General features: G+C 43.9%; 1 protein-coding gene across 2 annotated transcripts in view; it reads right to left on the bottom strand.

The window, feature by feature from the left end:
- The window catches only part of ADGRA1 (adhesion G protein-coupled receptor A1), a 961,549-nt gene that overhangs the window by 241,949 nt on the left and 701,280 nt on the right, over nucleotides 1-18,320 (bottom strand). For both annotated transcript variants that reach the window (XM_044298088.1, XM_044298089.1), the window contains 2 exons: nucleotides 3,595-3,802; nucleotides 2,702-2,910 (listed from right to left, as the gene is read on the bottom strand). In XM_044298088.1, the coding sequence (XP_044154023.1) occupies nucleotides 2,702-2,910; nucleotides 3,595-3,802 (417 nt within the window). The remainder of the gene's footprint in view (nucleotides 1-2,701; nucleotides 2,911-3,594; nucleotides 3,803-18,320) is intronic.

Below are 18,320 nucleotides of genomic sequence, written 5' to 3'. Positions count from 1 at the left end.
ACCGTAAGTATGCATTAATTTATTGTTCTGTTCATTTTAGGCCTCATGCACACGGCCGTTGTTTGGGTCCGCATCCGAGCTGTCGTTTTGGCGTCTCCATTCATTTCAATGGAGCTGCAAAAGATGCAGTGTGCTGTCCGCATCCGTGGCTCCGTTCTGCGGCCCCGCAAAAAAAATATAACATGTCCTATTCTTGTCCGCGATTTGCGGACAAGAATAGGCATTTATATTGCCGGCGCCCGTTCCGTTCCGCATATTGCGGAAGGCAACACGGGTGCCTTCCGTTTATTGCGGGTTTGCGGACCGCAAAAAATGGCACAGTAGTGTGCATGAGGCCTAACACTGTGTTTTTACTATCAGATGCCGTGATAATGTATGAACGGGGCATCTGAGTTGTACAAAGACGGGGGTGGCGCAATCGCCGTTCCCTGTCATTGCACCCGCTACTTACAAAAAACATAATGAAGTAATTTGCCACAAAGCTAATTTTTTTGTAAAATTCTGAATTAAATTTGCCAAAACTTCGCCCATCTCTAGCCATAATAATGGTGGCTTGGCATTAAAGATCGTGACTAGAGTTGCATACCACCCTAGGAGACCCCAGAGTGTCATACACAACCAACTGGGCTGAATCGAATTCGGATTGAATTTCAAGAAATTTGCTCGTCAGTACTTAGCAAGCATCGTAGGTAACCTGTATGGATAGCTGTACAGACCAATTCCTTTCTCTTTTTCAAGTACTTTGACCTTTATTTCTGTTAGATTTTCAACATTTTGGTTCCTGACAACCACCTCAGTTTTTCAATAATGTGATCCGACGAGTATTTTACAAGAGGATCCGGTACAGAAACTCGTCTGACACTCGGCTTTCTCCAGCAGATGAGCCTCAGCTACAGCAGTGGATCCAAGCTAAATTTAGCTCCATTCAATGGGGCCAAGCTTCGGCTTTTCTATGCATGCGATTATTTTTTTCCGCCACTTGGACAAAAATCCACGCTGAATTTTTTTCCACACCCTGTGAATGGGGGATAAAATTCCCCATTCATTTGCATCGGATGCGGAATGTTAGCAGATCTGATGAGGATTTCGGCTTGGAAACGGATGCTTAGAGTCAGCAATAGAGATAATGCACATAAACCCTATATACGATACAATACATTTAACATTTCAGTTTGCACAATCTGATAATTCGATTACAATACGCGTAATATAATGAACGCCAAATGCTGTAATAAATTCTGCTTCACCAATATCCTGCTTAGCACTCGCACTATGTCATCGTGTTCACAACCAGACAGGCTCCACTGAGCCAGATGAAAACTATGTAAATTAGCCATGTGTGCAACGCAACTGGACACCTTAAAATCCGGAACACAGTGGGAAACCTTACAGACCCCAATCAACGTAAATTGAAATAAACGCCAATGTCAACCGATAAGTATTCTAGCTGCATCTTAAAGGAAAATTTACTTGCAGCAAGTGGGGGGGGGGGGGGCTGGCACATTGCCATGAACAACAAGGACTATCATACTGAGCCTTGTCGTTCCACAGCAGCTGGTGAGCTACGGGTTGACTTGGTCCATTTTAATGTAAAGATGGGATGTACTAAGATTTGCGCATGTCCATTGTGCATCCTGTATTTTTTTTATATTTTTTTGCTATGGATAACCATCCCGTAAGCTCAGAATCAATTTGGTTTCCCCTAAAGTAGACAGCAATAATCACATGGATATAGTCCTCGGCTTTGGTGCCAGCCCCCTGTGATGATTGGCTGACGTCTGTGCTCTATGTGACTGCAGCAGCTTGGAATTCTCTGCACACGTCTTCACCATCTCACCGTTGTCTGAGCCTGTCCTTTTCCAAAAGCATAAAAAGGCGACCTTTAACTTATTAGAACCTGCCGATGCCCAACGAGCCTCTTAACCCACTGCATCGCATTATGCATTCTTGAAAATGACAATACCGGAAGGAAAAAAAAAAAAAAAACACCCCCCCTTCCCCATAAGGGCTCTTCTAAAAATCCCTGACGGCCCCATAAACACAACACTAAAATAATAAGGGAATCGTCTGGGCTTATTATTAACTTAAATGTTCTCTTCCTGCGCCCCGGTGGGATAACTTTCTATGGAGAGATAGTAAAAGACTGCAGTGAACCCCATCCACGCAGCCAGCTTCCATTAGAAAAGATAAATGTGGGCTTTTTTTTCCATCCGCCACCAAGGCACTTAATGCAGCTCTAGGCACATCCATCGGGCAAGGGCATGTCCTCTTGAAAGTGGACCTAAATTCTCTCCTTCCACCATTTATTAAATGATTCAACATTGCGGTATCCCTGCAACTAATTAGTATGATCAACACAGTGCAAGACAGGAACAAAGCAGACAACCATCTCGGGTGCAGTCCTGCAATGTGGAACTGCCTGATGTTAATCAATCAAGCCTCAGCTCCTGTGCCGAGGCCATTCACAGATAACAAAAGCCATGCAAAGTCATTCCCGTCTAGACCGTCCAGTCCAGCAGGGGTTAAAAGAGTGAAAGTCACCCAGTCGAGCAAGCTTCACTCATTCAACACCTATCAACACTTTTTTTTAATGCAGGGAATCAAATGCAAAATGAAAGAGAGTGTTCCCTTGCCATCACCTCACAGTCCACTGAACAATTATTGGAAATTTCTTTCCGCCCGTCGCCGTTTGAGTACTCACCATTAGCACGGCAAAGTTACCGAAGTGAGTGCACTGAATGGTGGTGATGTTAGCAGTCGAGGTAATTATGTGGCAACCTTCTCCGCACCAGCCCCCATGTCCATCAAGAAGGTCAAAATCCCAAAAGGCAGCGATAGGGTTTATACCACTTGTAAAGTGTCTCAGGGCTATGGTCAATGGACGACTGAGATTTCCCAAATTGTACCCATCTGCAAAAAAAAAAAAAAAAAAAGAAGAGCAAATAATATGGGTTTTAGGGTTGATGGGCTAATCTCAACATTTTACACCCTGTCTATTGCCCTAAGGACCATAGGCTGGAGGTGGCTACAGGCTCTACAAGGCTTGGCTTCCAGTCCGAAAAGTTTTATGTTAATTAATGACACTTTTAATTGTCATGCCGTCAGCCTCGAGCTCACCTCCGGTTTTTACAAACGAACTCTACGTCTTATGTAACCATCCGGAGTCCTATCATAGTCCCTTAAAACGGAAAGCATGGAGGTTTAGCAGAAGCCGTTGCTCTGTCTGCAGCAGCTGAGGACGGCTCTTCTCGTACACCTGGTCGAACTGCATGAATGGGCATTAATATGCAAGATGCAGGGTACTACCATTCATATTTACAGTACTGCGATAACTTTCCTCCTTAATGCAGCATCCTCCTGACATTCGGCTCCTGAGCCGCCTGTCCACCGTCCTCCAGGCAAGTCCTAGTCATTTCCTAATCCCTCCGCTTGCCCAGATTGTGCAAATAGACGTCGGTGCACTTGTAGGAACGACTCGTCTACACAGTCTATCTCACCCCTTCCCCCCCCCCACCCCCACCCTCCTCCTCTTCTCCCATCTGCAAATTCTCACATCAGACACAGGAAAAGGGGGGAAAAAAATGAGCAACTTACCTATTTTAGAAAGCACAGCTGGTGTAGCGACCGCCCGACGTTTCCCCTGATCTGCAAGGTAGGACGTGTTCCCAGTGATCGGAAAGAGTTTTCCATTCCGAAAGACGATGAGCTGTAGCTTGCAACTGGAGTTATCAACAGATTGCAACGAAGGAGACTGTGCAAAGGCAGACTGTGGCAAATGAATGGAAGCGATGGCTACAGCGTTCTGTACATCAGAGGGAGAGAGAGAGGGAGCAGGAGGGGAGAAAAAAAAAAGGAAAAAAATTGAAAATGCAAGTCACAACAGGGCTGCTTTCATTAGATTTTAAACTACAGCACTAAGAATATGCGATCGCTTCCTATTTTTTTTTTCCCTGCAGAATGGAAGCAACCATACAAGCGGGAGCTGTAACCATGGAAATAAGACGGGTAGAGTGCATATTAACAGGGAAAGCATTTCCATCGCATGTGTAAGTCTGTATGGTCAAGCTCCCTGCTGCAGAGGTGAGAATGGTTCCTACCATGCCTGCTAGAGGGTCCATCAACACTGCAGATCTGATTTAAAGAGACAACCTCTACCAGGTTTTCTCCTTCACTTAATACACAATCAGACAAGTTCTATTAAAGCCCTGCTACCCGGCGAAGCTTTAAAGGGATGGAGGAATCATTCTGGAAGCAGGAGGGATGCAGTGCGAAGACGAGACTCATGATATGCAACATTGCTCCTCATGAAATAGCACGTTCATGCATTACAGTCTTCGAGAGGGAATGATTTAATAACCAGATCTTGCCCCCGAGACAGAGACAGAGTGCAAGTGGCTGAAAGCAAGAAACACTTAGACACAGCTTGATCCTTGGATACTTTTTTTTTTTTTTGCCTTTGCTGGATTTAGCTGGAAGGGAAAAGCTTCCAGGGACTTTCTGGGTGCTAAGGAGTTAAATCCCTTGTTATTTCCCTCGTATAAACCGTAGAGGAAAAGAACGTCACCAGAGGTAGACCTTTAAAAACAACTCCAAGCCCAGAATGACAAAGACGCTCATGAATAAGGGAATTAGTGGGGGGGAAAAAACTAAAAAAACATAGGGAGAAACCTGTTAGGAGCTCCCCGTTCCGAGCACTCCACTCATTTTTATGATCCGCTGTGTTCTGCTATTATGTATAATTACCAAGTTTACAGATTCCATTTCAAGGAGATTTCCCTTAGGTGCCAGGGTAGACATTTACATGCATACATGATTATATTAGTGGTTTTTTTTTCTTGTTTTGTTTTTTACATCTTTCTGCATTTTCTTATTGTGTGTACAGTCAGCTTTGTGTTTCCGCTAAACAATATCAGCTACTTGTTATAGTTATGGGGAAATGGAGATCGTCAAAGTGCCGGCGTCTGTTACAGCGTCTGATACAGTGCTGTATTCAGCTTTTAGCCATTTGGCAACTGAATTTTTTTATTTATTTTTACACCTGTTACTTTGAGCACATTTTAAAGAGGGTTTTCCAGGCATTTTGTCTAATTAGCACAGGGTACTAACCTGTGGAGGGAAGATGTTTTACATAGTGCTTATCCTTCCTTGTTCCCCAGAGGCCGCTGTCTCCGCTGAAGCCTCTAAGGCTCTTCCACCCAAAAGTTGACCAGAAGTGGCCACTTATTCTCCTGTTCACCTCCATTGGGGTGCCTTCACAGGTTGCAGAAAATTCTGCCAGAAAAACATCAAGACTTCCACCGTCTTATCATATGACAAACTGCAGGGGTGTAACTATAGAAGAAGCAGGGGAAGTAGCTACTTTGGGGGCCTGAACTCAGAAGGGGCCCAGCTAGGAGGAGGACTAAAAGATTCTATTTTCAGGGTGCCCACTGTCGGGAGGGTGACAGAAGCAATGAGCGCTTCCATCAATACATCAATGGAAGTGTTAATTGCTGTAGCGCCGGGGAGCTGCGGTCCCGTCACTCACTGACTGCTCAGCTCCCCACGTTCCTTCTCTCCTTCAGGCCGGTGCACTGAAAGGAGGAGCAGGAAGCCTTCTCCTTCTACTTCCTGCTCCACCAACTTTTGAGCCTGCAGGAACAGATCGCCCAGCTGGCCTGTGTGGGAGGAGCCTGCAGCCCGGGCATTTGTCTGTGCTCCTCCCACACAGTTCTGCAGAGCGATCTGTGCCTGCAGGGGAGAGCTGGATCTGAGCTTCAGGAACAGGACAAGGTGAGCAGTTACTGTGTTTTTTGTTTTATTAACACAGAGGGGGCACAACTACTATAAAGGGGGCACACAGAGCATTACTACTATAAAGGGGGCACAGGGGGCATTACTACTATAAAGGGCACACAGAGGGTGTTACTACTATAAAGAGGACAAAGAGGGCGTTACTACTATAAATGGGTCACAGAGGGCATTACTACTATGAAGGGGGCAGAGTAGGCTTTACTACCATAAAGGGGGCACAGAGGGCATTACTACTATAAAGGGGGCACAGATAGCTTTACTATTATATAGGGGACACAGAGGGCATTACTACTGTAAAGGGGGCCCAATGGGCATTACTACTGTAAAGAGGGCATAAAGAGGGCATTATTGCTGTGAAGGGGGCACAGTGGACATCACTACTATGAAGTGAGCACAATGGACATTACTATTGTGAAGGGGGAACAGAGTGCATTATTACTGTGAAAAGGGCACAGAGAAGGCATAACTACTGTGATTGAGCACTAAGAGGGCATTGCCACAGTGAAGGAGGCACAGATAAGGAATTACTGCTGTGAAATGAGCACAGAAAGGGCATAACTACTGTGAAGGGGGAACAATGAAGGGATAAGTATTTTAAGGGGGGCACAATGTGGGAAACCCAACTACTGTGAAGTTTGTACAATGAGGACATAAATACTGTGAGGGCCCCAGTGTAGACATACCTACTGGGAGGGGGCACAAAATGGGCATTACTAATGTGAGGGGGCACAATGTGGATATTATTAGGGGGCACATATTTAGACATAACTACTGTGAAGGTTGTACAACGAGGGCAATGCTACTGTAAGATTGCACAATTTTGTGGCACAGGTATTGGGGGGGGGTACCAAAGAAAGGACCCGCCCCGGGTGCCAAACACCTTAGGCATGCCACTGTGTCAGGGCCCCCTCAACAATATTATACAAGGACATTATATACAGAGACACTATAGGAAACAGATGGAGTGGTTGTTGGGCCTCGTCTGAGAGAGCGATCTTGACTAGCCTCAGCAGTGAGGGTTGCACAGGAGTCAGGAGTTGCAAAGAAGTTACTAGGGGAGGGGGGCCTGTTCAAAAATTTGTAGTGGGGCTCGGTCATTTCTAGTTACACCACTGGCAAACTGATTCTACAGTGGAAAAAGCTGTGGAAAGATCCGACACAAAAATCTGCACAGATTCCCATATAGGAAATCTGCACCAAAATCTGCACCATACAGAACAATCCTGCAGATTTTGTGGCCGAACTTTCCATAACGTGTGAAGGCACCCTAATAATCAATGCAGCTGAACAGGAAAAGAAGTGGCCACATCCGATTGGAACCTGGGCGGAAGAGGATCAGAGCACGCAAGTTCAGCATAGAGTGTGGCATCGGGGGAGCCAGAGAGGGGAGGTACCATGTAAAACATCTTCCCTCCGTAGGTTAGTACCCTGCGCTAATTAGATAAAATACCTGGAGAACCCCTTTAAAGTCACACCATGAAAATACTTGGCAAACTGCAAGCAGCAGGTTGTAGAGCAGGAGGAGATGAGCAGATTTATATATAATTGATGGGAAAAGAGTCAGTAAAATGTGTAATTTACACACACTACAACCTAAAGTTACAGACCTTGATCCGTCCACCTCAGTAAACTACATTCCCTCTTCAAAGAGGACCTAGAAAATATTTTTATTAATTTTCTATTGTCTAAACCTGGGGTGCGTCTTATAGTCCAGGGCATCTTATAAAGTGAAAAATACAGTATGTAGAGGCCTGCACCTCTACATAACTTTGGCCCTTACTCCAGCAGTGCAGAGTCTTAAGACCGGCGTGGAAAACATCAGTCTTTATAAATGTCCCCCTTAATCTTTTATTGAGTCTTTTCCTAAAGCAATATTTCAGTCGGCTCAGCTCCTCCTGCTGTATAACATGCTGCCTGCAGACTGCATTGCATTTTCATGGTGATGAGTCCTTTTTAATACCACACTGGTAGAAAAATTATACAATCCTGTTTAAATGACATATACGGTACATGATACTTTTGCCAAATTATGCTGCTAATTTTGATGAATGTGGCATTTCTACCTCATTAAAGGGCTTCTATCAGAAGATTTGTACCTATGAAACTGACTGACCTGTTGCATGTTCAGCTGATGGCATGTGTGTTGGTCCCACATTCATATGGGTGCACTGCAGCCCCTCTAAAGTCTTCCGGCCACCTGCATTCAATTGAATGGAGACAATTCCCCACATATCCAGGTGACCAAGAATGCACCCATTCAAGTTAAAAGCCCCTTTATTGTAAGGATTACAAGAATGGACTACCCCTTTAATCAAAACATTAATGTCTATGGAGACATGCAGCCTGTTAATAGGGTGTTTCATCACCGACAACCCATTCACTCTGAGAGCCACAGCAGTGATAAGCTGACTGCCACATTTCTGGCTTCTGATACCCCAAGCATACAGCTGATATTGTTGGGAAAGGCTTAGCCAGGTGTGTCAATGCCGGGGAGATATAGTTGAACATGGTGGGCCATTAAGATGAATGGTCACACGTGTAATACATGGAAAGAATACGTCCGCTGAATGGCTCATGTTGGTGGAACCTTAGCACAAGACCTGCTCTATAATGTCCATAAACTACCCTGACAGGAACTGCTCTATCACATTCATATGCAACTCCAACAGGACTTGCTCTATCACATCCATATACAACTCCAACAGGATCCTCTGTATCACAACTCCATATACAACCTCGACTGGACCTGCTTTGTCACGACTCCATATACAATTCAGACAGGACATGCTCTATCACATCCATATACAACCCCGACAGGACCTGCTCTGTTATGACTCCATATACAGTCCCGACAGGACCTGCTCTATCATGTCCATATACAACCCCAACAGGACCTGTCTATCATGATTCCATATACAACCCCGACAGGAATTGCTCTATCACATACAGTACATATACAACCCCAACAGGACCTGCTGTATCATGACTCCATATACAACCCCGACAGGGCATTCTCTATCACGACTCCATATACAATCCCGACTGAACCTGCTCTGTCACCACTCCATATACAACTCCGACAGGACTTGCTCTATTATGACTCATATACAATCCCGTCAGGACCTGCTCTATCATGACTCCATAAACAACCCAGACAGGACCTGCTCTATCATGACTCCATAAACAACCCAGACAGGACCTGCTCTATCACGTCCATATACAACCACAACAGGACTTGCTCTTTTATGACTCCATATACAATCCTTACAGGACCTGCTCTATCATGATTCCATGTACAACTCCGACAGGAACTGCTCTATCACAACTCCATATACAATCCTGATAGAATCTGCTCTATCACGTCCATATACAACCCCGATGGGATCTGCTCTATTGTGTCCATATACAACTCTGGCAGGACCTCCTCTATCACGTTCATATACAACCCCAACAGGATGTGCTCCATCACGTCCTTATATAACCCCATTAACGAAAACAAGCATGTAAAGGGTTAGCTTCTTTCCAGAAATAGCACCATTAATGAGCTTTCGCTAGTACTGTATCTTTGTCCAATTCAACATCCACTAAAAGAGCTGAACATTGACTTATAGGATCGCTGCCTTACATCTGGTGGCATCAGAGGCAGAGCTTGTTAAGAGCTCATTTGCAACCCTTCCCTCCCAACATCCACTAATGAATCCATTACAGTACTCAAAGATAGGGCATTCTGTTTGTTAGAAACCCTGAAAGGCGTATAACAGCAGCCACATTTGCAACAGACCTGCCACGTGTGAATACACCCTTATTACAGTCACAAATTGATACAGAGCTCCAAACCCTCTGCACAGACCAGACATTGCTGTATAAAATCCATGTAACACGCTGGCTGCCTGCAGTGCCCTCTAGAGGAAGCAAGGGAGATTACTGCACATTATTATTGAGCTCAATGCAGTAAGCTCTTTAGCGCCCCTTAAGACAGAAAGTTGTCTTTTAGATCTATGTCCATGGGAATTCTGCATCAGAAAAACAAAGCTCAGACCATGAAAAAGATATAGTCAGAAATGTTCTCAGAATGTTTAACATGTTAAGGTGAAAAATGCTGTTCAGTGTTGGACTATCACCTACATAGAGCAGCTGATATGGTGGTGGAGGACATCTATTTCCTACAGATGTAGCCAAGTTAAAATTGACTCTAATGACCATCAGAGTGTTATCTTGTGACATTAAAATCCATTGAAAAAGTCAATTAACATTTTCTTGCCATTGTTTACTTAAAGAGGTTGTCTCATCATAGACAATGGGGGCATATCGCTAGGATATGCCCCCATTGTCTTATAGGTGTGGGTCCCGTTCTATCATCTTTCACTGTATAAGTTTCTAGAATACATATATACAGTTGCAAGAAAAAGTATGTGATCCCTTTGGAATAATATGTATTTCTGCACAAATTGGTCATAAAACGTGATCTGATCTTTATCTAAGTCACAACAATAGACAATCACAGTCTGATTAAACTAATAACACACAAAGAATTAAATGTTACCATGTTTTTATTGAACACACCATGTAAACATTCACAGTGCAGGTGGAAAAAGTATGTGAACCCCTAGACTAATGACATCTCCAAGAGCTAATTGGAGTGAGGTGTCAGCCAACTGGAGTCCAATCAATGAGTTGAGATTGGAGGTGTTGGTTACAGCTGCCCTGCCCTATAAAAACACACACAACAGTTCTGGGTTTGCTTTTCACAAGAAGCATTGCCTGATGTGAATGATGCCTCGCACAAAAGAGCTCTCAGAAGACCTACGATTAAGAATTGTTGACTTGCATAAAGCGGGAAAGGGTTATAAAAGTATCTCCAAAAGCCTTGCTGTTCATCAGTCCAAGGTAAGACAAATTGTCTATAAATGGAGAAAGTTCAGCACTGCTGCTACTCTCCCTAGGAATGGCCGTCCTGTAAAGATGACTGCAAGAGCACAGCGCAGACTGCTCAATGAGGTGAAGAAGAATCTTAGAGTGTCAGCTAAAGACTCACAAAAGTCTCTGGCATATGCTAACATCCCTGTTAGTAAATCTACGATACGTAAAACACTAAACAAGAATGGATTTCATGGGAGGATACCACAGAGGAAGCCACTGCTGTCCAAAAAAAACATTGCTGCACATTTACAGTTTTCACACGAGCACCTGGATGTTCCACAGCAGTACTGGCAAAATATTCTGTGGACAGAGGAAACCAAAGTTGAGTTGTTTGGAAGAAACACACAACACTATGTGTGGAGAAAAAGAGGCACAGCACACCAACATCAAAACCTCATCCCAACTGTGAAGTATGGTGGTGGGGGCATCATGGTTTGGGGCTGCTTTGCTGCGTCAGGGCCTGGACGGATTGCTATCATCGAAGGAAAAATGAATTCCCAAGTTTATCAAGACATTTTGCAGGAGAACTTAAGGCCATCTGTCCACCAGCTGAAGCTCAACAGAAGATGGGTGTTGCAACAGGACAACGATCAAAAGCATAAAAGTAAATCAACAACAGAATGGCTTAAACAGAAGAAAATACGCCTTCTGGAGTGGCCCAGTCAGAGTCCTGACCTTAACCCGATTGAGATGCTGTGGCATGACCTCAAGAAAGCGATTCACACCAGACATCCCAAGAATATTGCTGAACTGAAACAGTTCTGTAAAGAGGAATGGTCAAGAATTACTCCTGACCGTTGTGCACGTCTGATCTGCAACTACAGGAAACGTTTGGTTGAAGTTATTTTCAACCAGTTATTAAATCCAAGGGTTCACATACTTTTTCCGCCTGCACTGTGAATGTTTACATGGTGTGTTCAATAAAAACATGGTAACATTTAGTTATTTGTGTGTTATTAGTTTAAGCAGACTGTGATTGTCTATTGTTGTGACTTAGATGAAGATCAGATCACATTTTATGACCAATTTGTGCAGAAATCCATATCATTCCAAAGGGTTCACATACTTTTTCTTGCAACTGTATGTATTTTATATTGATGAGTGCTCTTATTGCCACCAGTAAATGATATCATAGCTAATACAACATTTAATAGACCGTGCCTCTCATTGGAGAAGATTGCTGTAACTAAGCTGTGAGGTTGTGTATTATTGCTTCATTTATAGTAAAGTTCTTTTTAAGGGTAGAGATGGCATCAGTGCCATTCTTCTCCTGCATCCTCGTCTGTGTCACGCTACACCACTGAGGACCACCCTTATAACAATACAGACACCTAAAGACAGCAGAAGGGGCAGGTGGCTGGAGAGTAATACAACATAGGGTGCAATAAGTCAACGTCAGAGCAAATACAAAGCAAACTGTTAAGCTAGGAACAGACACCATTCACCAGGGCTGGACTTGGAACTTAGAGTGGCCCTGGAAAAATTTTAAAAGTCGCCCCGTTTTTTAGTCGGGTTCAAATTGATGGAAGGCAGGGCAAACACAAGTAGGGGCTAGCAATACCATATTGCGGCACATTATACCACCCCCAACAAAGCCAAATACCACAGTTCATCACAAAATCCTGCTGCCAACAGCATAAAATACATCCCCAAAAACTTCCACTGGCCAGCTAAGAGGAGGGCTCAGGTGGCCCTTGGGCATCGGCCCACCGGGAAATTTCCCTGTAAGGTCTATGGCCAATTCGCCCTTGCCATTCAAACACACAACACGCTCTCTTCCATCTAGAGGAAAAAGAGGAATGATGTGGCCCCAAGTCCCAGGGCGCTGGCTGCATAGAGACTATGGAGGCCCATGTGCAACAGTGATTAGTGAGAGGTAGAAGCTTGTTAAGCCTTACTAGTTAGGAAGAAGGGTGCTGGAGAATGGTGCGATGGCTTGGAATAAGTTCTGTGACTTCTCCAGCAGCTCCAGTGGCACAATCTTGTACAACCATCATCTTAGGCTTAACTTACATCTGCGTCGGAGGCCTTGTCACAGAGTCCATAGTAGTTGACAAGATGTAGGATCCAAGCATAGTGAAGTCATTAGGGAGTGATACTTCCGCTGTTGTTAAACTACAACTCCCAGTATGGTCACTTGCTTGGCCGTTCCTTGACCTCCCATACAGGTAAATGGAGCATGCTGGGAGTTGTAGTTTTGAAATTGCTGAAGTGCCAGAGATTGCCAACCCCTGCTGGCATAGCACATGGATTTTGTGCAGATATTAATTGCAGGGATTTCTCTCTGGTCCTTTGAGCATCTGCAGGAACCAAACCAGCAACACCATCAGATATCATAAGCTTGTCTACCAGCCAGAGCAGAGAGAGATTTCACAAGAGCCAAGAAAAAAACTAGTTCACAAAATTGTGACATTTTGCCATAATTTAACGGCAATCACTGCAAAAAAAACAAAAACAAAAACATGCATTATGTTGAGGTTAGGCGGTCAATGCTGGGGTGAGGGAGGAGAGCAGAGCTTTGTGTCAAATAGATCTATGGCAAGTCTGGCACCAAGGTATGGTGCTGGGTACACTGAATGCAGCCGGTTCACATCAAGCTCAGCGCAAGGTCATGACAACCACAGAGAGTAGAGAGCCCAGGAGGAGTCGATGAGGACAGCAAGACACTGGTGGTCACTGAATCCTATTGCCTTCTCATGGCTCAGGTGGCAGGATTGATTAGCAGTGTAGAGGGAAATGAATTACAGGCAGTTGAATTAGCTGGGGACTATAGCTGGAATGGTGAGATCTACTAAGCACATTGCATCTCTCCCTGTGCCTGTGCTTTGCAGTGGGGTACTCAGCATTAAGAGCAGTGGGCAGTGTGGTCCTCCGAAATGTTGGAAAGCTAGCCACTAGAGATAAGCAAATTGAAGCTGACGAAGTGGAATTAGTTCTGAATTTCCAGAAAAATTTGATTCGCACCGAATGCAAATTTCCTTGCCCTTCGTGGTAACGAATCACATTTTTTCCTAAAATGGCTGTTGCACATGTGAGGACATGGAGAAAGGAACTCTGGGAAGGCGGGATCACCCATAATGCCATGCATGCAGCCAATCAGCAGCCAGATCTATGATGTCACACCCCTATAAATAGCGGCGGCCACCTTAGATTCTGCCATTTTTCAGTGTACTTAGGGCAGGCGCTAGGGACAGTGATAGAAAAAACATCATTGTGCTACAAAAAACTATTTACAAGTGCAGGGAAAGATTATTCAAGTTGTAGGGAAAGGATAGGGAGGAATCATTGCACAGCATTTCTGTTGAACAGGGTTCAGTAAGGGAGGTTACAGCCTGGGTAATAGGAACAATCCTATTACACCTTGCTGCACTGACTGGGGATCTAAATTGCCATTATACAGCTCTGTAATTCCAGCAAAGCGTTCTTATTAGGGTGCAAGTGCTGTTTGGTACAGGCATTAACAGGTGTTATTACAAGGAAATATTTCTATGTTTTATTTGCCCTAGTGCGGTGTAGTCATATGTTCTAAAGCATTTTTTGGCTTGTATTAGTGGGAAAAAAGGGCTTATTAGCCGTTGTGTGGTTAAGGGTGAAAATTACAGCCCTTTCTGTCGTGTATTAGTGGCTAAAGTAAAATATATTTACCGCTCTGTGCTGCAGTTATCTGTTCTAAAGCCCTTTTTTGCGTGTATTAGTGGAAAAAGGAAAAATATATTTGCCGCTCAGCGGGGCAGTTATCTGTTTTAAAGAAATTTTTGGCGTGTATTAGTGGAAAAGGAAAAATATATTTGCCGCTCAGCTGTGCAGTGATATACTCTAAAGCCCAGTTTGCCATGTATTACTGGCGAAATAAAATATATTCGCCGTTCAGCATTGCACTTATCTGTTGAAAAGTCTTTTGTGTAAAAGTAGAAAAACAATTAGGGCCTAATTGCCGTTCTGCGGTGCAGTGAAATATTCTAAAGCCCAGTTTGCCGTGTATTACTGGCGAAATAAAATATATTCGCCGTTCAGCATTGCACTTATCTGTTGAAAAGCCTGTTGTGTTGTGTAGAAGTAGAAAAAAATTAGGGCCTAATTGCCGTTCAGCGGTGCAGCAATATGTGGTGAAGCCCTTTTTTCGCTGTAGTGGTGAAATTTTTTATGTGAAACAGGTATTTGGGGGGAATATTGATAGGTGATTGTAGACTTTCTTCTGTATGAACCGAATTCCATTATCCTTTTATTGGTGAAATGTTTTATTTCAACCATGTTTTCTTCAGGAAAATTGATGGGTGATTGTAGCCCTTCTTTAGCGGTATGGACCGAATTACGTAGTAGTGAATTTTTTATGTGAAACAGGCTTTTTTTGGGGAAAATTGATGGGTGATTGTAGACTTTCTTCTGTATGAACCCAATTCCATTATCCTTTCACTGGTGAAATTTTTTATTTTAACCATGTTTTCTTTGATTGTAAAATTGATGGGCGATTGTAGCCCTCTTTTTGCTGTATAGACCAAATTACTTCGTTGGGGGTCCTGCAGTAAGCATAATAAAGATGCTGATGACAACACACCAGCAGACTTTGTCTTTGCCATCTATTCACAATTAAATCAAGCAACTTCACTAAGTTGAAAATATTCATATGTTTTTATCTGCTCCATCTGCATTCGATCTCCACAGCACACAAGACATGACAGGAGAGCCTCTGCTTTAGAGTCCAAGTCCAGTTTATTAAGAATTGTGCGTAACAATCTAGCTCCCTGTGCAAAGCCATAACAAAAGGACTCCGAATACATATACATCAGAGGAAGCTGAAGCTGCTTGCCCCAATTTTAATTCAGGAGCAGTAAACAGCGGGAAGCAAATAGAGGTGGCTGAACTCCACTGCTCTGTATCTTTTGTGAAGTCAATGGGCCAGATTTATCATGACTCTGACACCTCTTTCCACTTTAACATATGGCTAAAGTCAGTTTTAGCCAAGTCAGATTTATGATCGGCCCTTTAAGACTGTAATAAATGTGGTTTGACGGTAGCAGTTTATCCGTCAGTAAGCAGCTTTACAAAAGTCGCACATCTTTACGAAAAAGTCGCATATTTTTATGAAAAAGTCGCATGTTCTATTAAAAAGTCTCATAAGATAAGCATGGTCCTCACTGGAGTGAAATTGCGACTTTTTTTGCGACTTTTTTGCGACTTTTTAAAAAGTCCCAATAGTAAATCTGTCTAGAGATTAATTTACATAAGAAAACACGCCCACTTTCAGAAAACTGGCGAGCGTAGTGCAGAGCAGAAAAAAGTCGCAAATTTGTGCGCAGTTTTAGCGTTTGGGACTTTTTTGGGGACTTTTTCACTCCATTATTCTGACCTGAGCTAATGATAAATCTGGCCCAATGTCTCCAGCTATGCCCCTCTCGCGATTTACAGCAAATACATTATTTTCCTGTAGAGATCGAAGAATTATGTTGGAGGCATGTAGTGTATGCAAGCCATGTGCGATCCCTCTCAATTAAGGGCCTACCTGCCATTCAGCAGTTCAGTTATAAGTGGTAAAGCCCTTTTTGCAGTGACATTTTTTATGTGAGACAGCCTTTTTTTGGGAAAATGTATGGGTGATTGTACACCTCCCTTTGCGGTATGGACCGACTTAGTGGTGACATTCTTTATGTGACACTGCCTTATTTGGGGAAAATGTATGGGTGAATCTACACCTTCTTTTGCAGTACGGAACAACTTACTTAGTGGTGAAATTCTTTATGTGACACAGGTTTTATTTTGAAAATGTATGGGTGACTGTACACCTCCTTTTGCGGTATGGGCTGAATAACGCAGTGTTGACATTTTAAATTTCAAAGCAAACTCCGCTGCTCTGTATTTCTTGTGAAGTCAATGTCTCCAAATATGCCCCTCTCACGATTTACACCAAATGTTCATTATTTTCACGTAGAGATCCAAGAATTATGTTGGAAGCATGTAGTGTATGCAAGCCATGTGCGACCCCTCTCATTATTCCCATGCTGTTCTGCACCTGGTTTGCCTGGGCGAACGGAGTCACAGAGGGGAGGAACTGCTCTGTGTACTTCATCAAGAAATCGAATCCTGGCTTTCTCAGCATCAACTCAAAATTGGAACCATTGTGACCGACAATGGGAAGAACATGGTGTCGGCGCTGTGTCAAGGAGGGCTGAGCCATGCGCCCTGCATGGCACACGTGTTCAATCTTGTTGTCAAGCGGTTCCTGAAGTCTTCCACCCATCTGCAAGACATCCTATAAATGGCCAGGAAACCCTGCATGCACTTTAGCCACTCGTACACCGCAAAGCACACCCTCCTTGAGCTGCAGCGGCAGAACGGCATCCCCCAACATAGGCTGATATGCAAAGTTTCCAGCCATTGGAATTCCACCCTCCATGTGTTGGACAGACTGTACAAGCAGAGAAAGGCCATCAATGATTTCTTGATGTTCAGGGGAGTAGTCCCCTGTGCAACTTCGATGTCAGCCAGTGGCAACTCATTTGTGACACCTGCCGTTTGAGAAGGCCCTTTAAGAAGGCCACGTTATTTGTCAGTCGCTAGGACTACAGGATGAACGATATCATTCCACTGCTTCATGTCCTGGAACAGATGCTGGTAAATCTTAATGGTCAGGGGACTGGATACCTGGCGCCTGGAAACATGGCGGCAGAGTTTCATACGTTTGTCTGTCAATTTCTCTGTTTACAGTCAGTGAACGGGAACATCATTTATCGCAAGAATATTTGCAAACACCAACCAATGGGGTGTTAACCCCTAGAAATAAGTCATCAGCATGAAGAAGCAGTAATTTTCACAGCTCGAGGTATCCCCCTGAAAGCTTGACCTCTGCACGTTGACGGTCTGCATTGCAAAGCTTGTCTAAAAGAAAAATCCCACAGTGCACCCTCTTGGAGGAAACTCTTGATCTGGCACAGGCTGCTTTGCTCCTTCAAAAACAATGGACTCTGTACAGTGTGACACCGATGTATAATTTCTCATACACCAGACTGAAAGAGTATTCCAAGCACCTGTTTGCCCACATAGCTGCCTAGAAGAAGAAGGGTCTTGCCATTGAAGTGGGCTCAGAGCTGAACCTGAAAGCCAAATTTTCCCGTTGACCTGGACTCAAAGGAAAGGACAGAGATCCACTGGCTGTGCTCATACAGATTTAATTACAGCCGCCATCACCAAGGCAAGCACAGAGGATCGGATTGTGTGGACAAGTTGGTTCTGCGGGACGTACACAGAGGATGATCTATTGGAGGTGTTACCAAAGACATCTACTTGCCTCCCACTCTTCATTTATAACGGCTTTGTCGCACTCACGGCTATCGTAGGGACATGGTTACAAAGAAACTTTGACTGTTTGGATAAGCTGATTATCAGTTCTCAGGACCTTATGTGGCTAGCAGTGATGTGGACTGGGTATGACGTGTCTGGATAAGTGTCGGCCACAGAGCTTGTTTTCTCTGTGCCAGTTGAACCTTGCATGGACATTTCTTATGCCATCCACGCAGAGGACTTCAACACTTTATGGAATGATATTCATAAATCAATGGGCGAGGTCACGTTGGAGGAAGTGGACAATTTATTCCAATCCAATGATCATGATG

Source organism: Bufo gargarizans, chromosome 6, assembly GCF_014858855.1.
Source record: "Bufo gargarizans isolate SCDJY-AF-19 chromosome 6, ASM1485885v1, whole genome shotgun sequence".
NCBI classification, from domain to species: Eukaryota; Metazoa; Chordata; class Amphibia; order Anura; family Bufonidae; genus Bufo; species Bufo gargarizans.
Note: the sequence above shows the minus strand (reverse complement) of the source record. Positions and strands in the feature narration are given on the sequence as shown.